General features: G+C 48.1%; 1 protein-coding gene across 1 annotated transcript; it reads left to right on the top strand.

Annotated features, from left to right (window-relative positions):
• Positions 1-712: 712 nt before the first annotated feature.
• Positions 713-22,071, top strand: Slc15a4 (solute carrier family 15 member 4). Its single transcript, XM_028765996.1, has 8 exons — positions 713-1,277; positions 9,668-9,957; positions 13,955-14,123; positions 14,465-14,542; positions 14,800-14,968; positions 16,719-16,874; positions 18,270-18,428; positions 20,953-22,071. The coding sequence occupies exons 1-8, from the start codon at positions 726-728 to the stop codon at positions 21,099-21,101; spliced, it is 1,722 nt and encodes a 573-aa protein (XP_028621829.1). The 5' UTR covers positions 713-725; the 3' UTR covers positions 21,102-22,071.
• Positions 22,072-26,374: the final 4,303 nt, after the last annotated feature.

The following is a 26,374-nucleotide window of genomic DNA, read 5'->3' on the forward strand; positions in this document are numbered from 1 at the left end:
TCTGTGTAGCCCTGGCTGTCCTGGAACTCACTCTGTAGACCAGGCTGGCCTCGAACTCAGAAATCTGCCTGCCTCTGCCTCCCAAGTGCTGGGATTAAAGGCGTGTGCCACCACCACCCGGCGATGTGTTTAGTTTTATGTGTATGGATGGTTTGCTTTCATGTAGGTCTGTGCACCATGTGTGTGCAGTACCCACGGAGGCCAGAAGAATGTGTCGGATCCCCGAGGACCTGGAGTTAACAGATTGTTGAGAGACACCAAGTGGATGTTGGGAATCGAACCCAGAACCTATGACGTGCAACCAATGCTCTTAACTGGAGTTATCTCTCCTGTCTTTAAAATTAAAAAAAAATTAATAATTTTTGTTTAAGAGGAGACAGAAAAGTGAGAGTCAGAGGGAGAGGATGCCGAGACTGTCAGAGGAATAAGACTTAGTTACACTTGACTCTGGGGTCCTGAGAAGGTGGCAGGAGGGGAGAGTTAGACCCGGGTGACCTGGATTAGGACGCCAGTTTGGGGCCGGAACCTCGGAGCATAGGGCTCGAGTTCCCCCATGGTACTCCTCCAGCAATCGGAACCACAATATCTTGAAGCCTCTCAACAACAAACTCCCTTCGCCGGATTTCCGGGGCGGAACCGGAAACCCCCGGTTTGCCCAATAGAAAGGCGACGGGGAATCGCAGTCTCGCGAGAGTTCGGCTACTCCGGTCCTCAGGGAACCGGCCATGGAGGGCGAGCGGGCGCCGCTGTTAGGTTCGCGGCGTGCGGCGGCGGCGGCGGCCGGGGTGTTTGCGGGGCGTCGCGCGGCGTGCGGGGCGGTGCTGTTGGCGGAGCTGCTGGAGCGTGCTGCCTTCTACGGCGTCACGGCCAACCTGGTGTTGTTCTTGAATGGCGCGCCGTTCAACTGGGAGGGCGCGCAGGCCAGCCAGGCGCTGCTGCTCTTCATGGGCCTCACCTACCTGGGCTCCCCTTTCGGGGGCTGGCTCGCCGACGCGCGGCTCGGCCGGGCGCGCGCCATCCTGCTCAGCCTGGCGCTCTACCTGCTGGGCATGCTGGCCTTCCCGCTGCTGGCCGCGCCCCGCTCGCGCTCCTTTCTCTGCGGGGACCCGCGGCCGGAGCTCGTACGCAACTGCTCGGCTCCCTTCCCTAACGGAACGGCGGTGTGTCCCGAGGCCGCGGCGCGCCGCTGTGCTCCCGCCACCTTCGCGGGTCTAGTGCTCGTGGGACTCGGGGTGGCCACGGTCAAGGCCAACATCACGCCCTTCGGCGCGGATCAGGTGAGCCGGACCCGCCCAGGTCCTCCCGGTTTTTGTGTGTCCTGCACCTCCTGCTCACCACGCCTACCTGAACCTAAGCTTTTGACTTCGCAACGTGTCCGCGACGCTGGGGACACGGGGACTGTCCCGGTGCCCTGCATACCTGCACCTATCCCCAGGGTTCACTGATGGAAAAAAGGAGCCACCCCAAACATCTAAACCTACATCCCCACTTGACTGTGCAACTATGCGCGACCGATTGGAAAGCAGAGAGCTGCCCACCAAGCTCCCCTGCACCTCACATCGCCTCACGTCTAGAGAAATGTTAAAGTGAAGGAGAGGAACTTCCCAGCCCAGGGAAGCTCCCTTGTAGTGCAGAGAAGAAGGCCACCTGCCTCTGATCCCTTGTTAGTGGAGGCGAGGAAGGAGACCTGCTCTGCATTGACTTCCTTGAGGAGTGGGGAGGAAACCTGACTGTCTGCCCCAGCACTCGAGTGGGTAGGAGGAAGAGCAAGGCTCCCTCTAATCCATGCGAGGAGGAAGGCCACGAGTAGAACCCATTGCACACCTGGTACTAAGTTCATGTTTGAGTATGAGGGAATGCCCACCTCCCAACCCTGTGCCCATCGCTGTCCCCATCTTGCCTCTGGTAGGGGACTGTATGGTTGGGGGTTGGGGGAGAACCACATTCACCCTCTTCTCTGGGGGAGCGCGCGCGTGTGTGTGTGTGTGTGTGTGTGTGTGTGTAAGTCCTCAAATAGAGAGGGGGAAGCTATAGAAGCAGGTGTGATCTGGGTGGTAAGGAAGAGCTGTGCCTTTGTTGAGGGATTTATTCATGATGTAATGGCCATTGCGGTTTTGAGGAGAAGGGACTTTCTGTTGGTGGAGTCATTTGAGTTGAGATCTGAAAGAGAAAAGGTTGAAGTTGTGATTTGGAGGATAGCCACGTACAGAGGCTCTGCCACTGCCCCAGCTTCTCTTTTACAAAGTTATAGGCTAGCACTTGGTTTCCATCTTCACTGCTTTAAGTAAGTGGTGGGGTGGGGTGGGGTGGATGGGAAAGACCAGTATCATGCCGCTACTCTGACCTCCAAGAACAAGAGATGGGGAGGGAGCCAGACCTTTGGAGAGCAGAAGTGATCTCCAAGTGCCTGGGTGCCACATCTGCTCCGCTTCCCTTTTTTAGGGGACTCCCAGGCTAAGAATGGTTCTCGTGGTCACATGCAAATAGAGTATTTTGTGAGCAGTGGAAATTATGTGGGGTTTGAGTGTCAGGCTCTCTGGATAAAGGTCTCTTGTTCTTTCCTGCTTCCTCCTCCCCCCACCCCCACTTCCCATGGCGCTGTGAGACTGAGTAAAGCAGAGGCCAGATAACTCCTAAAACCTAACACATGTTGTCCTGTTTCAGAAAGACTGCAAATAGCTGTCATAGAGCGGGCTGTGTGGCAGGAGGGCAAAAGCACAGCCCACAGCCTGCAGCTGCTCTGAGGAGAGAGGTGTGGCCTGAGTTCAGGCAGTGGCCTGGACTGAAGGTTGCACTCAGTGGGAGGGAGGCTCTAGGGAGTGCTAGGGGATCTGTGAGCCGCAGAGAAGGTGAGCCCTGGGTCTTGGTACAAAACTGATCTTTGAGAGGCTGAACTTGAAGTCAGCAGAGTGAAGTCGTGTGCTCAGAGTAGCACCATGAACACAGGACTGGGCAGTGTTTCTGTGGCGTCTGTAAGGCTGGCCATTTCAGAGACACATCTCAACTGGATCAGTAGTAGTGATCTCAGTGTTTCAAAGATTGAGAGGCAGGAGGGTTGCCACATAACATACGGGCTACAGAGCAAGGCTGTGGTCATACAAGTAGAGTGTAAACGAAAGAAGTAGTTGCTCCTTGAGAGTTCTGGAGTTCTGAAAGGTGTTCCTCACACTTCCAAGCCCAGACTCCTGGCCCCAATTGGCCTCTGTTCCACTAGTGCCATTATGAAGACACAGGCTCTGTCCTTTAAGCCTAGGTGTTATGGTTTGCCTGACACTGCCCTCATAAGCATCATATATTTGGGTAGTTGGTCTCAAGGTAGTGACTGGAGGAAGTATGGGGTGGGCATTTTATTTGAGATGGGAGCTGCTGCTCTAGTCAGCAGTCTGCCATGCAGTAATGGACTCAAAGTATGAGCCCAAAATAAACCCACCCTTCTCTAAGTTGCCTTAGTCATGATGTCTCTCACAGCAACAGAAAAGTAAGTGACACACTGGGCCATAGTACATAAGGTATACCTGTGACTGCGTCCCCACCTTGGGTGGCTTGAGCTTCTTATGTACAGTTAGACTTTCCATTCACAGCCCCTCTTCATCTGAGACCTTACTGACTCTAAGATAAAAAGTAGATATCCAAATAAATATTAACTGATCTCAACCATATCAGATTTATTTTAAAACAGTTCTTTTTACCATTTATTAAAGGCGAAATCCAGTTTGTGTAGTAATGAGATGCATGTTTATACAACTTGGTAACAATTCAAAGACATAGTAAGTACATCTTTGAAAGCTGAAGTGTGATGGCTGGTAGGGAAATATCCTACGTCCTGGCTCTTTGAAATTAAGCGATTATGCTTCTGTAAGAACGGAAAAACATTCTCTGTGCAGTGGAAACAGTGCAGCTCACAGCGTGTGGGCCGCAAATGAAGCCAGGGTGTGCCAGGCAGCACTTGTTGGCATCATGAAGTATGCCAGTGTGTGAAGTGTCAAGTGCAGGGGTTCCTTGTACAGAGTCAGGACTGCCAGGAACATCTTGGGTCCATTCATTGCACAATTGATTCTGAATTAAGTTTTGGTTCTTGTGCACTCAGAAGCCTGTCACTGTTGCCAAGTTTTACGCACATACAGTTGGAGAAGCTTTGATTGTAGTGTGTATGGGGTGACTGTCACAGCCCAGCTGCTCAGCAGGTGCTAAGGGAGCACATAGGATGCAGTGCTCTCCAATACATGCTCGATCAATGATTCTAACAGACCCACTGGATAGCCCCCGGGAGGGTCACTGAGTGGGTGCAGGGTGCACACTTCCCTGTAGGTAAGAGTAGGTGCTCTTGCACATCGTAAGTCTTATTGTGTCCAGCATCTCCACATTTATAATCCTGGGAAGAGACCCTTCTAGATGCCAGGACCCTAGAGAAACTTGACAGCCACTCTGGGTGTGGTCAGTGACCGGCTCTGTAGTGGTTTTGTTTTCTGTTTATGGGTTTTTGTTATATTCTTGAGACAGAGTCTCAGTGTAGCTCAGGTCAGTCACTAGTTGAAGATGACTTTGAACTCCTGATACTCCTGCCTCTGCCTAAGTCCTGTCCTTCTCCCCCACCATCCTTGGCCATTTTATTTATTTACTTATTTTGACTGGGGTTTTTCTGTGTAGCCCATGCTGTCTTCAAACTCACTAAGTAGCCCACAATCTTCTTCCAACCTGTAATAAACCTCTGACTGCTGCTTTGAGAAGTCCTTTGTCTCTTTTAAAGTCCTTGTTTTGGTTGCTTGGGATATTTGTACTATGGCCTGCATATCAGATGTGGGGGTGATGTTCTGAGGTGTGGTGGTGCCTTTGTGACTTTAAAGAAAAGTGGTGGTATTTTTAGGAGATTCTCAGTCAAAGTGTGTGTGTGTGTGTAAACTCTGTCATTTACACATTTGTTTGTTTTGTTTTTGAGACAAGGTCTGTCTATGTAGACCTGGCTGGCCTGGAACTCGCTGTGTAGATCAGTTTGGCCTGGAACTCACAGATTTACCTGCCTCTGCCTTTGCCTCTTTTATACATTTTGTATGTGTGTCTGTTCATGACTATGGTGTGCATGTTGAGGTTAGAGCACCCTGCAAGAGTGAGTTCTAGTTCTCTCCTATCATTCAGATTCTGGGGATGGAGTGGGTTTTCAAGCTTGTTGAGAATGCCTTTACCTGGTGAGCCGTCTTATCATGTTGGCCTAGTATGTTAGATTTTTTTTTTTTAAAGATTTATTTATTTATTTATATGTAAGTACACTGTAGCTATCTTCAGACACCCATATGAGGGCATCAGATCTCATTGCAGATGGTTGTGAGCCACCATGTGGTTGCTGGGATTTGAACTCATGACCTCTAGAAGAGCAGTCAGTGCTCTTAACCACTGAGTCATCTCACCAGCCCGTATGTTAGATTTTTAATAGGAAGAAAAAGCTATTTTTTTTCAACTTTTCTGTAACTTTGAAATATTTCAATGAAAAATAGGGTGCAGTCCCTCTAGTGATGAATGGCCTTAAGTGCAGTCTGTTCATTCATCTCTAAAAATGCTATTCACCCACAGCGCGAAGTTAGGTTCCCGTGGGTGCTCAGAGCACCACAGGATGTGAAAGATGCTCACACATCCAGTGAGCTGACACAGGGGCAACAGGGCAGTGGTGGCTTTACAACTCTGAATATACAAAAGATGGGTGGCCACACTTAGCTTCAGTTTGTGGTGTGTAGATGATACCTTTAGTAAGTAGCTGGGATCCTTATGGAGGCACTTGCTCTCTGCTGCCTCAAGACTGCTCCATGAGGAAGGTTTCAAGGCCTCCCTTGTCTGCTGCTTTGCAGGACAAGCCAGCTGGAAGGTGCTATGCTTATGTTTTCTGCATGGGGTCAGTTCTTGCTAGCCTTTCCCTGTAAGAGCAGTGTGCTGCTGTCTTTAAGATTTCTGCTTTCCTGGCTGCCTCTTGTCTCCGGATTTAGCCCCCAGAGTGGCTTTCTCATGTGGGAGGTGGGCCTCATTGTGGCTGTGAGCAGGAATACCAGGTCAATTCACAGTGAGTGTAGAAGTTGTTGGTGTTTGTTTGTTTGTTTGTTTGTTTTTCGAGACAGGGTCTCTCTGTGTAGCCCTGGCTGTCCTGGAACTCACTCTGTAGACCAGGCTATCCTCGAACTCTCGAACTCAGAAATCCGCCTGCCTCTGCCTCCACTGCCCAGCCGAGTGTAGAAGTTGTAAAGTCACTCTCAAAGGTGCTTTGTTTTAGGCAGAATTCATCCACCTTTCACTTTTCACAGTGCTTACAAATTGCCAAAGGTCACTGTCATTCTTGATTGGTAATTATTCAAAAAAGTATGCTGAGTGCTAGGTGCTTGTCTGTATTCCAGTACTTGGAAGGCAGGGGCGGGGGATCTAGAGTTTGAAGCCAGCCCCAGCTACATAGGAAGTTGGAGCCCAGCCTGGGTTACTTGAGAGCCTAAACTAAGAAGCACTAAAAACAAAATTAAAAATAGCTGAAAGAGGAAGAAGCTACTGTGCAGACAATGCTGCCATCGTGGTTTGGTTTGGTTTATGGCCTGTAGCCAGCAGGCATTCTTTGCTTCAGCAGAGATTCTGAGTGCTTGGATTATGCTGGAGCATTGGGCAGGACTTCAGGATGGTATTTGTCCCAGTGGGGAGAGGTTGTGTTCCTGGGTATCTGATAGCTCTCCCCTGTTTAAACCCATACTCCCTTCTGCCCTGCTGGCCTCTCTTCTCCCTTTGGCTTTGGTACTTTTGTGGGGCGTTGGCCGGGGCATATGAAGAGTTTGATCAGTCTTGGCAGGGCATGTGGTGATGTCATGGGACTGGTACATGGGGAAGCTGTGGCTTTTTGCCAAGGGCAGAGAGAGGCATGTGACAGCCCAGTTTGCTGGCCTGTGGCTACTGAAGCCCTGGGAGTAGGCCTCTGTTTATGAAGCAGCTGGTAACCCTTGGACAGTGCAGTTAGTTGGCCAAGTTCACAAAAGGACATAAGGACTTTAAAGGTCCTTATGGCAGGTCAGTTGAATAAGTAGTCCCTTACTGTTTTGGAGGACGAGCTGTTTCTATGAATGTGGGAAGATGTGTCTGGTTCTGCTCTGTGTAATGGGAAGGGCCTAGGACATTTCAGTTAGTACCTATAATGTTTCTTGTAATGTAACGTGCTAAACAATGTGGCGTGTATCTGCAGTTCTATCTGCTCCAGAGGTTGAAGCAGGGGATCATACAAGCCCAGGAATTTGAGACCTGCCTAGGCAACTGATCCTGTGTCCAAAGAGGTGTGCTTTTGTTTTTGTTTCTCGTGTAAAGTGGCCTGTTTTCTCCCAAGGTTGTTAAAACAGTGACATGTCTATATGTATATGGTGTTTATACATCCAATGTATGAAGTATATAAATAAAGAATAAAGTATATGTATGTACTTTGAGTTTTATTTTCTCTATTTCTTGGTTATGTTTTTTCTTTCTTTTGGCCTGCCTCCACTAGTCGTGGACATTGATACCCACCATTGGGTAACATTTAAAGACATTCCGTCCCAGCCGTAAGAAACTAAATATAAACTGTTCTGTAGTAATGTCTACATTTATTTATTTATTTATTTATTAATTAATTAATTTATTTATTTATTGGTTTTTCTAGACAGGGTCTCTCTGTGTAGCTCTGGCTGTCCTGGAACTCACTCTGTAGACCAGGCTGGCCTTGAACTCAGAAATCCACCTGCCTCTGCCTCCTTAAGTGCTAGGATTAAAGGCGTGCGCCACCACTGCCCGGCCGAGACAGGGTCTTACTATGCATTCCTAGTTGGCCTAGAACTAGAACTCACTTTGTAGACTAGACTGGTCTTACACTCATAGAGATCTGCTTCTCTGATTCCAAAATGCCAGGATTAAAGGCATGTGCCATTATACCAGGTATAACCCTACTTTAAAAAACATACCTTTGATCAGAGTAGGGTGGTGCTGCTGAACACCTTTAGAGTGGGGCCTTTGTTCAGGACTGACGTGTAGGACAAGAAAATGCTTGTGGTTTGTTGGTTAGTTTGGGGACTGAAAATGGAGTTTAGTGGTAAAGGACTTGTCTAACATTGCCAGGACCTGTGTTCAATCCCTAACCCTGAAAAAAGAAAAGAACAAACCAACAACTTGAATTTTTCAATTTGATGTGATTGTAACCCTCTAACTGAAATCAAACTCAGGACTTGCTGTGCAGTGCTGTCATTTGGAGGTGAATAATTGTCAGGGGTTACTCAGTTTTGGCTCAGTTTGCACCTCGCCTTCATCTTAAATACTCTATGGGGAGCCATGAGTGCCAAGCAGAAGTCTTAGTACTTGGTAGCTTTGCTATTGTTTAAAGCTTGTTACGAGGCAGAGGAGCTTGCTCTGTGGACCAGAAGACAGATGTACTGTGGAGCCAGTTTTTAACCCTTTCCATCCATTAAGGATGAGACTGGTGAAGTATGTGTCTGTGTGTGCTCAGGATCAGTCTTTGGCTGTGGGTTTGCTCAACACATTTTGTGAAATGAAACTACAGAATCATGCTAAATTGGTCTGGGCCCATTCTCATAGTGTTTATGGTAGTTGTAAATAGTACAGGTAGAAGAAGTGAGGTTGGGCCTGCCTCGGCCCAGCTACTAGATGGGTGGGATCTGCAGAAGGCTTGCATGGGGGCTGAAAGGGAGAGTCAACTTGGGGCTAATTTTAAGCATTCCTTCTCCGGGCGGTGGTGGCACACGCCTTTAATCCCAGCACTTGGGAGGCAGAGGCAGGCGGATTTCTGAGTTCGAGAGTTCGAGGCCAGCCTCGTCTACAGAGTGAGTTCCAGGACAGCCAGAACTACACAGAGAAACCCTGTCTCGAAAAGAACAAAAACAAAAACAAAAGCATTCCTTCAATGTGTTGATGAGATCCTCTGTGCAGCTCAGCCAGGGTCTAGCTCATGACTCCCCTGCTTTTGTCTCTTTAATGCTTGTGTGCACCACTGGATAACCTTTCTAATCTAAAGTTAGCTCGTGCTTCTGTTACTGTGCTTGCAGTTTAGTTGTAGGCTTATCAAAGACTCTGGTGTTTGGGTCCCATGCAGGAGTGGTACCTTCCCTCCGAGCAGGCCTTACTATACGGTTGTGTCTAGAAGCTGCTTAGCAGGTTGTAATAGTCATAATAATAGTCACGTTATAATAATCGTGTTAAGTTTAGTGAGGTCTGGAGCTCAGTATAGCATGTATGCTCCTGATAGTCCAAGATGATTCTGGGGGGCTGGACTGGCCAGGTTGTGGGTTCTGGACCCTGTTCAAGGATCATTCCTAATGGCTTCTTGGTAGGTAGTCAGCTTACTTGGAGCACTAGGACTTGCTGGCATTTGGAGAGGCATCCAGCTTCTGGAGGGATTGATGCCTTTGTCAGGAGACTGGCTGAATCTGTAAACAGCATTTTGACTGTGTCCTACCATCAGCAGAGAGCAAGAACTTGAGATCCTGTGTATCTATCTGCTCTCAATTTGTAGATGATCAGGTGCCAGGTAGATGTGGCGGCAGGGCATATAGCTGCTGTGGGTGGTTGGGAGGTCATTACATACAAAACTACTACAGCTTGTTCTGTTTAAAGAGTAAACAGAAAGTGTAGAAGATCACATTTTCTTATGTATTTCTCTTCTCTCTTACTTTAGGTTAAAGATCGAGGTCCAGAAGCCACTCGGAGATTTTTCAATTGGTTTTACTGGAGCATTAATTTGGGAGCAATCCTGTCATTAGGAGGTATTGCCTATATTCAGCAGAATGTGAGCTTTCTCATAGGCTACCTGATTCCCACGGTCTGCGTGGCCATTGCTTTCCTGGTCTTCCTCTGTGGCCAGAGTGTCTTCATCACCAAGCCTCCTGACGGCAGTGCCTTCACTGACATGTTTAGGATTCTGACCTACAGCTGCTGCTCCCAGAGAGGAGGGCAGCGGAGAAATGGGTGAGTGATACAACTCCTTGTTCCCTGCAGAGAAAGTCCCAGCTGAGGGCTGGGCTGTATGGTTTGTGTCTGCTCTTTAAGCCAGCTTCATTCAGGAAGTGTGTGGTGTAAACCCCTCCATTAGGATAGTAGAGCCCTGAGTTCAGTATTCTGCCCAATTCCTTCATTGCTTATGTGGGTGGGTAGCAGAATTTGAAGGTAGGGATCTGCAGAGGATATCATGGAGACGTTATGTGCTTTAGACACAGAAGTATGTTAAAGAGAACTTAGGCTGTTATGTATGTTGTAGGTACTTGCCTCAAAAGGAAGCTGTTGTCTCTCACATTGGTCAGCACAGTTTCCCTCGTCCAGGGCCATGCCATCTACTTTGTAATAAAGGGACACATAAACATAGCTTGAGACTCACTTGGGAGCCCATTTACCCTTACTTGAATGGGACTTGCATAGCCTTAGTGCTGAAGGTCCCAAGCCTGGACCTTTCAGAAATAGCCATGTTCTGAGATCTGCCCCCTTCTTCTGCTGATGGTGATCCATGGTTGTGCCCTGTGTAGGTTAATGAAGTCCAGAAATCATCCTACGAAGGACTTGGATGCTTCTGTGGTTTTTTTTTTATGCTGCTATGTATAGTAAACTGGTTACTTGACTGTAGTTGTGACATAAGAGAGACTGTAGTGTTGTAGCCACCAGAGCAGTCATGGCATAGAAAGCCAAGGTCCGGGGACCTTGGTGGTCAGCTCCCTCCCTGTGATTTGCTGAACGTAAGGATTCCCAGTAGTTACTGAGAGAGGTAGATTCCTCGTCTGTAGGGCTTCCTGTGGGATGGCCCTGTTTGCAAACATATTTTGCAGGGCAGTGTGCATACCTCCTTGTGTGCTTGTCTGTGCCTGACATTGGTGTACTGGAAGCCTCTTTGTGGCAGACCTGAAGCTACACCGTGTGACTCCTGGAGCTCTGCTGATGGCACATGAGTCCCTTGGGTGAAATCTGACTGTCCCAACTCCCTTCGTGGACCTGCTGGAAAGGCTGTGTGCTTTGGCAGCTTTCAGACCCTGTCTAGAGGGGAACTAACACTTGAGGAACTTGCAAAGCTGGAGACCATCCAGTTCCAGCACACTCTGGTTTTTGCCAAGGCCCTGCTTTGTCAGACAGAAGCTTTGTTGTGGACCTTACCTGTTTCTAATTTAGACTGATTGCTGTGGGGACAGGACAGCCTCCTTTAGCAGATATCCCTGATGAGGGTCTTTCAGCCAGGGGCCAGCATTGCTCCAGGGCCTGTGGGGTTTCGGTGCACACATGGCCCAGAAATAGTGAGACTGAACAGCCTGCCAGTCTCTGGGACAAAACTAAGCAACGAGAGTTGGAAAGGCAGCTAAGTTGTATTAACTTGCTGTGGCCCCTGGCTGTTCAGAGACTAATATTAGAGTGTCTGACTTTGCTGTTTGCCTAGGGGAGCTGGACTGCTCTCAGGATTATTGTGAGCCTCAGGACAGTGAGGCCTGCCTTCAGGAGCCTCGTACTCAATGAGGCCTGTCACTGTGCTGCTACTGGGGATGCCTGGGGCGGGATTGAAGAGCCCAGCAAGTGCCACACTGTTTGACATGGCCCAGTCCCTGTGTGTTGACTCTGTGGATGTGTTTGGGGGGGAGACGTGGTGCTCACTTTAGATAGACCTGCCGATCTGAGTTCACGTCATCATGTCCTCATACGATAATAGAGCAGGCCCAGGGGCTTTTTTTTTTTTTTTATTCTCAGTGGAAGCTTTCAAGTGGAGTCTGTGACAAGTGCACCTAGCCTTTCAGAGCCAGAACACACAGGCATGTGGACACATAGGTAAAGGGAAACTGAGTCACAGCCTTCATGGGAGGAGCAGTGAGCTCTTGTCTGTGACTGTGGGGCGCCTTATGTCACAACATAGAGTGCTAACTATGCAGGTGGACTAGAAACTTCTTTTTTCTGAGACAGGGTCTCAAGTAGCCCAGGCTGGATCTGCACTTGTTTCATATCTGTAAGTGATTTTCCTGCATCAACCTCCTTAGCACGAGAGTTACACATGTGCCACTTCACCTGGTGATTGGGAGGCTTTAATGCAGTGGTTCTCAACCTTCCTCAGTATGCTACTCTGTAATATGGTTCCTCATGTTGTGTTAACTCCCAACTATATATAGCATTATTTTCATTGCTACTTTATAATTGTAATTTTGCTGCTGTTGTGAATTTTAATATGAATATCTGATGTGACCCCTATCACATCGGGGGTCATTCAGCCCCTGATAGGGTCCAGACCCACAGGTTGAGGACCACTGCTTTAGACACACCCTGGTTCATTAGCTTTAAAGTAACTTGATGATACAGAACACTGTGAGAGCTGTGGTACTAGGGGGATTTGGTTCTTGGCATCAATGTGTTTTAAAGACATATTAATATTAGTTCAGAGACATACCATGTGCTTATCGTTGGTAGTGCCTATATCAGGTACATGGGGACCTTAGATAAATAGGAATTTGAAAGAGTTAGGGATGTCCTCAAATGACGAGAAATAAGTAATAAGTAATAAGTAGGAACCTGTAACTCAGCATCCCTCTCACCTAGTTCCTGTGATACTGCACAGGCAGCAGGTATTTACCTCATCAGAATTTGGCTAAAATACTGAGTTAAGTTATGGGTTTGAGTTTTTCAGTCTTCTCCAACTTGGAATACACAGATTAAGAGTATCTGCTTTATAGAATAAAAATAAGGAACCGGAAAGACAGCTCAGTGATTAAGAAAGTACCTGCTGATTTTCCAAAGGACCTGGATTTGGTTCCCACCACTTACTCTTCCACAACTCTGGTTCCTGGGGATCCATTGCCCTCTGTGACTCTGAGGTCAGCAGGCGCATCTGTAGTACACTTGACATTTATGCAATCTGGGTGTGTTGGCACATGCTCTTAATTATAGCGAAGACTAGTAGATCTGAGTTTGAGGCCAGCTTTGTCTGTATCGTAGCAAGTTCCAGGACAGCCATGGCTCCATAGTGAGGCCTTGTCTTCAAAGACAAAACATACATATACATCAGCCACATATACAAAATAGGAAAAATATTCAAAGAATTTAAAATGGGACTATTTAGGGAAATCAGGCCTAGGGTTATAAACTTGTATGCAGACAACTGTCATTCCAAAGTCTCGAGTTGGGAGGTTCTCGGTAGGGTTGAGTGTCTTATGTTGGTTTTTGTTATGTAGGAAACAGTGCGGTTTCCTACAGTTTCTGTTGGTATTGTGCAGCTGGGATGACTGTATTGATGCCTGGAGGGCCTCACTCATTTTAAAAAACTACAGATGGAGAGGCAGGGATGTTCATTGTATTTTGGACTGTGTCCCACAGCTACGAATGAGGTGTGGTTATCCAGGTATGCACCTGTAAGCCAAGACGGCCTCACTCCAGTCCTGACCACAACTCTGAGGCATTGAGATCTTGACACAGCTCTTGTCTAACTTGTGTCCTAACTTTTTCTTTGAAATGGGTCAGTAAGAGCCTTACAGGATTTCCAGGCTTGTGATAAGGATGAATGAGTGAGTTCCCTTTCCCATCACCCTAGTGTAGTGCCTGTCATGGGTCTTTACTCTAGATTGATCTTCATCTCAGAGGCAGATGTTGCTTTTCCGGCCATCAGAGCACCCTCGAATGTCTACCTGTTTGATAAACCAGTATAGTCACAAGAAAAATTGGGATTGCTCAGATTGCTGTCAGCTGGATAGAAAGAAGTCCAGTTAACACTGTTGCTTTGTAGAGCTGCATCAGGTTGAGGTGCCCTCCTTGTGCGTACAGGGGACACAGTTATCCTTTCCAAGGGCCCTGTGCTCAGCCACAGGGGCTGTGTGTGCTTTGTACAGTTAGTCGTAGGAGGACTTAAAGCAGGCAGTGCAGAAAGCTGCTTTCCCACCCCAGACGTGATTGTTACCAGAACATTGTCACTGGGGGTGGAAGTAAACTAATTCCTTCATTTTGTTTCCCAAAGTGAAGGCCTTGGAGTCTTTCAGCAATCTTCTAAACACAGTCTGTTTGATTCATGTAAGATGTCGCGTGGAGGGCCGTTCACAGAGGACAAAGTGGAAGACGTGAAAGCCCTGGTCAAGATTGTGCCTGTGTTCTTGGCTCTGATTCCTTACTGGACAGTGTATTTCCAAGTGAGTGCTGACCCAGCCTTGTGGCTGATGTCGCAGTGCAGGGCTCAGGGTTGTCTATCAGTTGCCATAGTTTCCAGTCATGGATTCAGGTTGGCTGATTTGTGTTGCAAAACCTTTCTCAAGAAACATTTGAGAATGGGTGTGCTTCTGGTTTTCTGGACCCTCCAGCTTCTCCTTTGGTTGCCTGGAAGCTTTTTTCAAAGAGACTGTATGGAGACTCACTAATTTCTATGTCTGATTTTGAGAGGGGTTGCCACACTTCAGCTAGAGGAGGGAGGGTGTGTGCACAGACTTAGAGAGGCCCTGCCAACTTACCTGCACCGCCTGCTTTCTTTATCCAGATGCAGACCACATATGTTTTACAGAGTCTTCATTTGAAGATTCCAGAAATCTCAAGTATCACCACCACCCATCACACGGTAAGAGACCTGGAGGTGGCAGGCACAGCTGCAGCAGGTAGCTGCAACACAGTTACTAGAACTAGTTCCTACTTAGTTACAGCCTGCTGAGATTGGGTTGGCCAGTGCCATTAAACACAAGTACTGTCAGATTCAGCCCTCCCCCAGCTTAGAGCACACTTGTTGCCAGTCAGCATCTCTAGCTAAAGCATCTTTGTGGTCATGCATGGATGGTAGAGGGAACTGCTGTACTGTAGCTAACGCCATGCTCTGTGCAGCTGCCTGCAGCTTGGCTCACCATGTTTGATGCAGTGCTCATCCTCCTGCTCATCCCACTGAAGGACAAGCTAGTGGACCCGGTGCTGAGGAGACACGGCCTGCTCCCATCCTCCCTGAAGAGGATTGCCGTGGGGATGTTCTTCGTCATGTGCTCTGCCTTTGCTGCAGGTGAGCCACCATTTCTCTTGGTCCCTCTTCTCCTTCCTCTCCTAATGTGGCTTCTGCAGCATGCAGAAGCTAGTGTATTGTGGTGAAGGCACTGGGTAGCCAGAGACTCTTCATCAAGTGTCATTTTCTTCTCAAAGACAAACCTTCATCCTGGGGCTGAGTAGACTTGCCCTGTGCTGCCCCATCCTGCAGGCTAGCACTCGGTGTGGAGTGGGAATAAGAGGAGGAGATTCTGTGCAGGCATCTGACATTCACAGTTGGTGAAGCCACCCATGTCCCAGCATGGAGAAAAAGGGTTTGTGGGATTGTTCCAGGCTCTTGGGATGCTCCCAACAAAAGTCTCAACAATTGAAGAGCTAGTTCCCCAGGTCCCATGCCACAGTCCAGCATGGGACAGTGTCCTAAGACACTCCCATTTCCCCCATTCTTTCTGTTTGCTGATGAGGCTGGGGCCTCCTCACCTTTTCAGGAGCAGCAGGTGCTCCACTGCTGAACCATCTTCCTAGCCCCTCCTTCTTGTTTAATGGTGAAAGAATAATAATGCCAAGGATTTTGCCTGTCGTTACAGCTATACCATGTTTATTATGCTCACTGTCGGGTTATTTTGTATGCATATAGGGGAGGAGGTGTACAGACCATGTGTGGAGATCAGAGGTCAACTTGCCTGAGTTCTCCCCTTCCACCATGTGGGTTATAGAGATAAAACTCAGGTCATCAGACTTGGTGGCAGTGCCTTCACCCATTGTACTGTCTCACTGGCCCAGAACTTTGCTTTGATTTCCACTTGATCTGAAAGTTACTTGGGAATTTTAGCATTTCACTTTGGTACTGAGGTTTGTGTGTGTGGTTTTGTTAGTGGTGGTTTGTTTTGTAGAGTTGAGGGAGATCCTGTGTTGAGGGGTTGGGAGTTTCTTGTTACCATGGCACTGTGGTGTCAGCTCGTTACTGAGGGTTCCAGTGTGCTGTGTCCCAGGTCTCCCTTTCATGTTCCTGCTATGCTGTCCTTCTCCTGGCCTCAGCATTCTGTGCTTTATTTTGGTTCCGCCCACAGCTTCGATTTTATTTTCTTGAACTGAGGCAAGTTTTTGCGCTTTGTCTAGAGACTTGGGCCCATTTATTTCAAGGACTGCACATTGGATAATTCAGCAGTTTATTTTCCTGTATGTGTCTGTGGCAGTGTCTTTGGGGACTTAGGTTGCTTACAGGAGAATGGGTAACTTTGCAGTGACTATGCCATTGACAAAGTATCTCATTCACCTCCAGTGACCATTGTACAGATTCTCATATAGTCTCATCCTCCCAGTTTTAAAAAGATGGGGGGTGGGGCTGAAGAGATGGCTCAGCGGTTAAGATCACCCACCTGCTGCTCTTGCTGAGGTCCTTGGTTCAATTCCCAGCAACCACATGGTGGCTCCCAACTATCTATAATGAGATCTGATGACCTCTTCTGATATACAGGTATACATGCAGATAGAGCACTCATACGTAAAATAAATAAATCTTAAAAAAATGAACAGAATGATTGGCCCAGACTTTTACTTGAGGATGAAACTAAACATAGTGAATATCTGTAAAATGCTCTGGTGAAGAAGAGGTGGATGACACGACTGTTATCTGCCTAGGAAGCTGTCATGGTCACCCTCCTTCCTTGCTTTTACCTTTCAGGATTGTTGATAAGTTCCTGTAATACGCAGTAGACTTAGATTAATGACAGTATTAAGTGCTACACTAACTTGATTTTTAATTCCAGGAATCCTGGAGAGTAAAAGACTGGACCTGGTAAAGGAGAAGACCATCAACCAGACCATTGGTGGTGTGGTATACCATGCTGCTGACCTGCCCATCTGGTGGCAGATCCCACAGTATGTGCTCATTGGCATCAGTGAGATATTTGCAAGTATAGCAGGTGAGACTGTGAGTGCTGGTGGCATCTGGGCCTGTCTGTATTCTACCCTACACTGTGCTGAGCAGGGCCATGGTGCTTTGTGTAGGAGAGTGGTGGGGGGAATTGTCTCTTAGAGCATGACCCAGTAAATAGTAGTCCTTAGTCCTCAGGCTAAGGCTGCCCTTTCTTGTGCAAAACCAGTGTTCCTTAAGATATTTTCACAAGGCCATCATAACCTGCCCTGTGTGTCCCATAGGAATGAGGGGGAAGTCACTGTGAATGGCTTCTTCTAGACCTGTGTGTCCCCATACTTTCCAGAGCTCAGTTGTGCTGCTGGTGCAGGCTTACCTACATGAAAGAGCAAACTTGACTTACAGAGCTTGTTCTCGTGGGCCTCTGTCTGTCATTAGTGATACCCTGCAGGGACAAGGCTTGGGGCAGGTTGGCTCTCGCAGCAGTGGGAAGAGAGGAGGAGCATGCTGTGCCTTACCTCCCAAACCCTGGCAGATTTCTGTGACTACTGACAATGGGCTTTGCTTTATCTTTGTCCAGCCTGGTCACTGGGAATCTAAGTTTATAGGTACTTGAATCTGTTATGCTGTGTTAGCTGTGAAGTAGGATCCTTATAGAGGCCTCCCTCCAACCCCATTCAAGTCTTGACTTTTCAAGATTTGTTCATTTTATGTGTTGCCTGCATGTACGTATGTATACCACATGCATACAAGTCCCCATGGAGGATAGAAAAGGGTATTAGATCCCTTAGTTACACGTGGTTGTGAGCCTCCATGAGGATGCTGGGAATAGAACCCTGGTCCTTTGTTTTTTTTTTAAAGATTTATTTATTTATTTTATTGATGAGTACACTGTAGCTGTCTTCAGACACACCAGAAGAGGGCATCCAATCTCATTACAGATGGTTGTGAGCCACCATGTGGTTGCTGGGATTTGAACTCAGGACCTCTGGAAGAGCAGTCAGTGCTCTTAACCACTGAGCCATCTCACCAGCCCAACCCTGGTCCTTTGTAAGAGCATCCAGTGCTCTTAAACACTGAGCCATCTCTCCAGCCCCCTAACTCTGAGATTTTGAGAAAGGATCTGACACTGCAGCCTCACTGGCCTCAAACTTCTTGCTGCAGCCTGTTGAATGCTTGGATTTAGGTATGAGACACCATGTCTCTCTTATGATAAAACTTCTTATGAATATCTTACAATTGCCATTCTTCCTTGATGTATTTTAAGAGCCCTCATGAGGGTGAGTGGCTACACCTAATGCTGACTTCTCCAACCACGTGTTTCTAAGGACAGTCCTCCTGAGAGTGCTCACACCCTAGTGGGATCCATGTATACTGTAAAACGGCACTGGGGAGCTGGCTTAGGGTGACCAAGGTGATCTAAGAGTGACCTCCTTTTCTCTAGGCCTGGAATTTGCATACTCAGCTGCCCCCAAGTCCATGCAGAGCGCCATCATGGGACTCTTCTTCTTCTTCTCTGGCATTGGGTCCTTTGTGGGCTCAGGACTGTTGGCCCTGGTGTCTCTCAAGGCCATTGGGTGGATGAGCAGCCATACAGACTTTGGTGAGATTTGATGTCTGGAGGGGTGGGAAACCGGAGTGCTTGCTATTGGTGTGGGTTGTGTGAAGATCCAGTCTGTCCCAAGAGGCCACTAGCCCAAACCCTGTTGAGGTTTGTGTTGAGTAGCACTGCCTTGTCAGCAGCTGCTATATCTAGCTTAGCACTTTCTGAGAGCTGGGTGAATAGTGAGACCTACATGTTAGCTCCTGTGTCTGCCTGCTCTTACATTTTGGTGCCTGGTTGTTTGTTTTGGTTTTCAGATGTTATAAGGGTGGGTAGTGCTTTGTCAGTGAATGCTGTTCTTGGTCAGTCTGCTGCTCCTGGAGGTGGCTTCTGGCTGTTGATCTGGGCCCTGGTATAACCTGGTCTCTCTAGAATACCACCTTCTACAGAAGGGACATGTAGCACCCCTCCCTCCCTGTCCCATGTCAGCATTCTTGCAGAGGAGGAGGTGACCAGAGCTGCTTATGTGGTGTCCCTGGTGGGCTAGGGTTTCCGGGCTCCCTAGGCTTCCATTGCACACTTTCTGACACTCACCACTGTTCCTAAGTGGGAATGACACGCCTGCAGCCCAGTGCTGGCCAAGCACACGGTCTCCATGCTGCTAGTACAGGTCAGTGCAGAATCCTGTCATTCTCCTTTCTCTGAGCACCCTGCCCCTGCCCAGGACACATTCTGTTCTTACAGAGTCACCATGGGACTCTGATCTCTTCTGAGAGGCTCCCTGTTGACCCCAAGTGTCACTCCCTCACAGAATTATATTGTAGTGTTTCTTGGGTGGTGGGAACATACTTGAATTCTCTGCATATTCCTAAATGAGGCTAGACTGGTAAACTGTAGTGTGCTTTCTGCTCTGGGGGCCAGCGGCATGTATGTAACCACACAGTCCGATTCTCTTGCCAGCTTCAACACTGTACATAAGATTACACCATTGGTATCTTGTCACAGTTGCAGACAGGTTCTGGAAGATGGCTGTGCCATTGACCATGAGGGAACAGGACAGAGCTGGGAACAGAGCAAGGGCAAAGTTCTTTTCCATTTACTGACTAAATCAGTCTTCAGTCTGTGAAGTTCAGGATAACAGGACTCTTCCCCTTTGGGGTAGACTCAGGACTTTTGTCCTTCGTCCTTGTCTGTGGATCACATGTCTGTGCTTGTGGGACCCTGCGTTGTGCTTGCCCGTGGTACTTGACATTTGATACTCATGAACATCTGCTCAGGTAGTAAAGGGTGTTTAAAATAACCCAGCAGAAAAAGGGCATCAGGAGGAAGACGTCTGCAGTCTCAGTATTTACTAGAACATGCTTTTGAAGTGTCAGAAAGTGCAACAGCCTCCAGGCACACCATGAACTGTGCACCAGTTCCCTTCTGTGTGACGAGTCACCTAGAGTATGGCTGACGTGCTCCCCAGCAGCTCCTGGGAGCTAGAATGCTACCCGTGGGGACTAATTATGGGGACAGGAGGTAGGCTTTGTGAAGAGCTGGGTGGCACCCTCAGTGCCCCTTTCATGTTGTGCCCAGCTATCATCCTGCCACTGTCATGTATGTTGGCCCCGGATCTTTGGAGTAGTCCTTGAGGTCCGGTGGTTTGGGCTGGGCAGCATTACAACTAACACTGTGGTACACAGGCCCAAGTCCTCACAGGTGCAGAGTCACAGTGGCGACCACGGGCTCCAACCTGGCTGCTGAGCTCCACAGTCTGTGGCACTGACTTGCGCTGCCCTCCTTCCTTGGTGTAGTATTTTGGGTGCTGTAAAATATGTGATACTTCTTTTACAGTGAGATCAAGGTGTGTTCCTTGTAGCAGTGAGGGCTACCTGTATAGAGATACAAGACATGAAAGATGCTAAGGAAAAGCCTCTAGGTTGCTCTAGTGCAGTTCTAGTGCAGTGGTTCTCAACCCGTGGGTTGACCTTTAGGGTCACATATCAGATATTTACATTAGGAGTCATAATAGCAAAATAACAGTTATGAAGTAGCAATGAAAATGATTTTGTAGTTGGGGTCACAGCATTAGGAAGGCTGAGAATCACTGCTCTGGTGGGACAATATCTCCTCATGCTACCTGTCACATGGGAAGGCCCACCAACTGGGGACCATGTTAGGTGCAGCTCCCTGCAGCATTGGTGAGAGGAATGTGGTATGGACTTTATTCATCCTCAGAAGTATCACTCAGTGCTGAATGTGGAGAGTGGCTTTAAGTGGAGTGGCAGGAGTCAGTCTGTGCCCCAGACGCAGTCAGGGACAGTGAGCAGCACAGGAAGCTTCTCTTTCATATTGTCTGTGGAGGAGAAAGTGCAAGTCATGACCATCTATCTCTTAGAGACCTGAGGTGACACCCAACCTCACAAGCCTTCCTCGGTGCAGAGCTAGGGCTGGGACACTTGCCTTCCTCCTTTCAGCAAGGGTGGGAGAGCCCTGGGAGGCAGGTGGCTAGTGCCCATTGCCTTCTCAGGTGGCCAAGAGCCAGTGAGAAGGTGCCCTGTCTGTAGAGTATACTCACCAGGAGGTGTCTGCTCCTTCCTAGGGAACATCAACAGCTGCCACCTGCATTACTATTTCTTCCTGCTGGCCGCCATCCAGGGAGCTACACTGCTGCTCTTCCTCATTGTGTCTGTGAAGTACGACCGCCAGCGAGCCAGAACTGATGCGGGCCCAGCCAGCACGAGGACCTGATGCAGCCAGCAGTATGCTCACAGGTTCTGCAGACTCTAAGGCCTCAGGGCTTGCTAACTACCAGGGCAATGCCAGCAAGCAGGTTGAGGCTAGAATGTTGGTGTCCCAGCTTCTTGCATGTTGTCTGGACTGGCTTCTCCCTGTCTGTGCCCAGAAGATGGTGGTGAGTGCCTTACTGTGGCCTGTCTCATGTGCACTGGGCCTGCCAGGAGATGAGGATGTGGCTTCTCCCATTGAAGGTCTCTGCCAGTCCTGAGCCAGCTGTGCTTTCTCTCTTCGAATCCTGGGCAGCCACTGTTTTGCTGCTGGCATCCTTATTCCTTACAGATACTATACTACTTCCTCATAGCGTCTCCTTTAAGATTAGCAAGCACTTCCATCAAGGGGTAGGAGGATTCTCTTTAGAGATGAAAGTGTGGTTGATGTCAACCCTAGGAGCTACATCTACTCCATTCATTGTCCCTTGTCACAGGTCTGCTGATGCCAAGGCCTTTGTGGGTCAAAGGGTCAGTAGTGTAGACTCATCTGCTCAGAAAGTAGGTTTTGTTGACTGAGATGAAGTTTTTCTTATTAGACTAGGCTGGTCTCAATCTTGGGGTTATCTCCTGTCTGCTTCTCAAGTGCAGAGATCTCAGGTGTCTGTCACCATGGTCAGCAGGACTTAGGTCATGAACTACTGAAGTGGTTTAAGCACAGGCATCAGTGGTAATTTAGGACACCATGTCCTCACTGAAACCAGACAGCAGCTGGCAGGAGATTGGCAGTTACACCAGGCAGAGCTTTTCTGAGAAAAGCTTTGTGTAGCAGTAAGGATGGAGGCAGGTGGTGAGTGGGGAAAACATGGGAGCTGTTGGGCTAGTCGCCCACTTTTGTATTGTTACTGACATATCTGGGGTTCTGAGTTTGTCAACTAAACTGTTCTGTCTGTTGCTGTGTTTTGTATAATTTTATAAAAGCTTCTCAGACGTGACACCAAGAGCTTCCTGGGTGATTTCTCCATACTCTGCATCAATTCAGCGACTCCTACCCTACAGGTTTCTGTTCATGGCAGAAGCTGCTGCCAGCTCAGCCTTTCATTCCTTTGGCTGAGTGTTAGAGCCACAGTGTTCAAATACACTTCTGCCAGAAACCTGACTCTGCCTCCCTCACATCAGGTAGAAAGGGTTCAGGATAAAAACCATCCACTGTACCCCTCATTCTTGGCTTTAAAGGGAGGTAGTTCTGCAGAGGTTCACCTATATCTTTTAAGAGAAGCTGGGTGCTGAAGTCATTAACCTCCTGCTGTCGTGATGTAGGCCTTCTTGGGTTGGTGAGAGGGCCCAGCAGGTAATAAAAGTGCCTGCCACCAAGCCTGAGACCTGCAGTCATGATAGAAGTAAAGAACCAGTTGTCCCCTGACCTCTACATACCAACATGGAGTGCAATCCTCGACCCCAAGTAAAACATGTAATATTACAAAAGTAAGTGTTCTTCACAAGATCTTCTGTATTTGTATGAGAGAAGGAACTCTGCCTCCCCTTTGTGTGTTCAGGGTGTGTGCTGCTCATAGGCACCTCTGCTTTGACACCCTAGGGAGCACCCTAGGTTAGCCAAGAATGGCAGCTAGGTGAGAGGTCCTGGTGTGATAAAAAGGGCCTGTGGGAACTGTCTCGAAGCTGCTGGGACTGAGTGTGGTGAGAGCGGGCTGTACCAGCCACACTCAGTGAGTGGCACCTCCCCTTGGAGATTTGCAGTAGCTGTTGATGGAAGCCCACTGTACTGATGTCTCCATAGCACACACAGGATGGTGCCTGGTACTGAGCAGAGGGAGTGGCTTTCCCTCACCTTGTCTTCCATGTCTATTGGGTTTCACTTAGCTGCCCAAGTTTGAGAATGATCTTGCATGTTAGTCAAACCTGGGAAAGACTGGTGGCTACCAGATTCACCTCCAGTCCTGTGTCTGCAGGAGATCCACTTGTAGTTGGATCCTGTGAGACCTGACTGGAGGAGCTGCTGCTAGTTCTAAAGCATTTACGTTTGCATCTGAACAGACAGACCACAGGCGCTCAGTTTGATCTACAATTCTAAATAGGCAGTTGAATAAAAAACACACAAACTGAGCTGTGCTGTTTGGGGTGTTTAAAGCTGTGTATACCCTGAGTTCTTGGCCGTGTTACCTCAACTGATCTCTGTGGAGACAGACTAGCTTCTTCAGGGCTATGTGTGTCCCCACAGCCTGAGGCAAAAGCAGAGATTTTTTTTTTCCTTCAAGACAGGGTTTCTCTGTGTAGCTATAGCCCTGGCTGTCCAAGGAATTTGATCTGTAGACCAGGCTGGCCTTGAACTCAGATCCATCTGCCTCGGCCTCCCAATTCCTGGAATTAAAGGCATGTGCCATTACTCCCTGGCAACAGAGATTTTTATAAAACCAACTTCTTCCAAGGTACTTGGTCCCTCAGGGCTGCAGTTGATGATACTTGAGCAGGTCATGACCCTAAGTCCAATTTCAGTTGGCTAGAAAGCTCCACATATGCAGGGCTCTGGAGCATGCCCTAGCTTCGTGTCCACAGGTTTCTGTCGCCTCTAGAGGGTTAGGGATGGAGAACGGATAACCATTGCCTGCTGCAGGATTAGAAGACCCTTCTAACACATCAGTTCCTTCTCAGTCTGAGGCAACAGAGTACCCCAGTCACACTGGACCTCGCTCCACTCTGTGCCAAGTGTGCCCTTCATGTTACTTGTGGTGATTCATCTGTGCTGTTGATGCTGTAAGCATATTATGTGGATTCTCAAGAACAACAAGTCACTTGTGTGGCTACTTTAGTATTAAGATCTAACAGCTTGTTCTTTGCAAATAGGGTCTTTTAAAGGGAATAATAGACGTAGGTGGTGTGCTGAATAAGAACATATCAGATATAAAAGAGAAGGCAGATGATACCAAACTGATCTGTAGTACATACCACAGATTTGTTTATCTCCAAGTCACTGCACAGTCAGGATCTGAGTGGGGCTAGAACTACATCCCTCGTCTGCTTTACTCTGTCCAAGCCAACTTACCGTGAACGACAGCTCTGATCTAAGGTAAGCAGCCTGACTAGCAGGCCCTGTGGTAACAGTCTATGCCACAACACCAAAGGCCATATTCACCTTTTTGTGCCTATAGTCTGCCCACATGAACTGAAGGGAGTAGAGAGCAGCTGCTGGACCCCAGAACCATGATAGGGACAGTTTTTCCAGACCTTTCCCTAGCTCTGCCCTCACTGATCATGTCAACACTGTATATGTTAATCCCCCTAGCCCTTGGGTCATTTAATTTCTAATTCTTCCTCTAGAACTCAGACCTGAATTTTCTCACAGATATTTTACAGGGCTAAAGAGATGTCTCCTACCTGATCATAATGATGTATAAGTAAGTATTTAGTGTCTTCTGAGAAGAGTTTATCTTCGGCTCAGGCCTGGGTGCTCATCCTTCAGTGATCTCTCAGTATCCAGCACATTTTGCTACTGGCATGTAGGGTCCCGAGGAGAGCAAAAAAAGGCACTGTGGTAGTTTGAATGAGAGTAATTCCATAGGGTCTCCTGCAAGAACAACAAACGGGGAAAGAAGAGAGAATGGAGGTCATTGAAGTGACTTACACATTTGATACCATCTGACCATGAAGTGGGAATTCAGCTTTTTGCCTTCCATCCCAAGTATAAGAGGATTGGTGTTCTTAGCAACAGCATGGTGGCTCACAACTCTGTAAATTCCAGGGGAATCCGACTCCCTCTTCTGGCCTCCATGGGTACTGCATGCATGTGGTGCATAGACATGCAGGCAAAATACGGACAGCAGCCAATGGCTCTCTATTTCTAAGCAAGGTCATTTTGAGGTTCTGTGTGTATTTGAACTTTCAAGGTTAGAGCATTTAAAAACTGCAGCCTTCTGAGGACTTTGGGAAATTGGTCAAGGTGCCTCCCAGGGGCCTGAAAAGAAAGGAGCTGGGTTGGATTACTCCCCTACCTTTGACAGGTATCTCATGTGCCTTGCTTGGGGTTTAACTGTTTAACAGTCTATCACTTGCTGCAGCTGTTGAGTGACAGGTGTCAGTGGTTGGCAGAGTAGTGAGTAGCTGCCTCCAAATGGACACTCAGTGTAGAGCAGGACCGGCTGAGTTAGAAAAGCCCGGCAGCAAGGAGACCCTTCGCAACCAAAGGCCTCTCTCAGGTTAGCACAGACCACTACCACAAATTTCTCTATTTTGGGCAAACAACTCACATTATAGTAATTTATATCACTCCAATCAAGCAAAAATGACATCCCACTCTCATTAGAAATGACTGGAAAGTTCATCCAAAAGACCCATTTAGTGTGGTCTCACCTTGTCTGTTCCTGTCTGCTGTGAATGATACGATCCAGGGGCTGAGATCAGAGAGCCAGCTCAGTGAGGGATGCAATATCATGAGCACAGATACTAAACACGTCTTTTTGCCCCCAATTCTGGCATAGGCTGCACTGTGGCTACCAGCTATGCACAGGACAGGAGCTCATGCTGCCTGTGTGGCTGCAGCTGAAAGAGCCAGGGTGAGGCTGAAGGAAGCTGGCTCACCAGGGTCTGGTTCTGGAGCATTTCTAGTAAGCCAGGACTCCTCCATGGCTTTAACCAGACTGGTTTGATCTGGCTGATGGGGGCCAAAAGGGGAAATCTAAGGCGTAGGGATAGACTGCAGAGCAAAGCAGTGCAGTTGGGGGCTCTTGGGCCGTGTCTGAAGGGAGCCTGCACCAGCAGCATGGCCGAGGACACAGCATGCAGCCAGCTCACCAAACTGGACATAGCTCAGGAAGAACTCAGTGGGAAACCCCCAAGGGGTGGGGTGGATCAGGGACAGTGCTTTGCAACCTAGTGTGAAGAGGTGGGAAATTTCTCTGCCCCAAGGCAAGACACTTGGTTTGATAGTCTAAAGGAGGAGGCCTTCCAAAGGAAGAGCTTTGAAAATAAATCAGAACCTTACAGATGCAGCTGCCAATTATAAATGATAGAAGAGTTACTGGCACTCTCAGAAAGTGGTCTTTTTGGGTAGGGGTGGGGGGAGTCTCTCTGTAGCCCAGGCTGGCCTGTAACTTGTAGCAATTCTTCCGCTTCTGCCTTCAAGAACCATACCCAGCTGTCTGTCTATATTTTTATTGGATATTTTACTTATTTACATTTCAAATGTTGTCCCCTTCCCAGTCTCCCCTCTGCAAGCTCCTTATCCCTCTTCCCCCTCCCTCTCTTTGTCTCTAAGATGATACTCCTCCACCCATTTTGAGTCAG

The sequence above is a fragment of the Grammomys surdaster genome, unplaced genomic scaffold (assembly GCF_004785775.1).
Source record: "Grammomys surdaster isolate TR1022 unplaced genomic scaffold, NIH_TR_1.0 166, whole genome shotgun sequence".
Lineage (NCBI taxonomy): Eukaryota > Metazoa > Chordata > Mammalia > Rodentia > Muridae > Grammomys > Grammomys surdaster.

Coding starts and splice junctions, on each gene's coding strand:
- Slc15a4 (XM_028765996.1), top strand. CDS start 726: ATGGAGGGCGAGCGGGCGCCGCTGTTAGGTTCGCGGCGTGCGGCGGCG. Junction 9,958..13,954: donor GGAGGGCAGCGGAGAAATGG/GTGAGTGATACA, acceptor TGTTTCCCAAAG/TGAAGGCCTTGGAGTCTTTC. Junction 14,969..16,718: donor GTGCTCTGCCTTTGCTGCAG/GTGAGCCACCAT, acceptor TTTTAATTCCAG/GAATCCTGGAGAGTAAAAGA.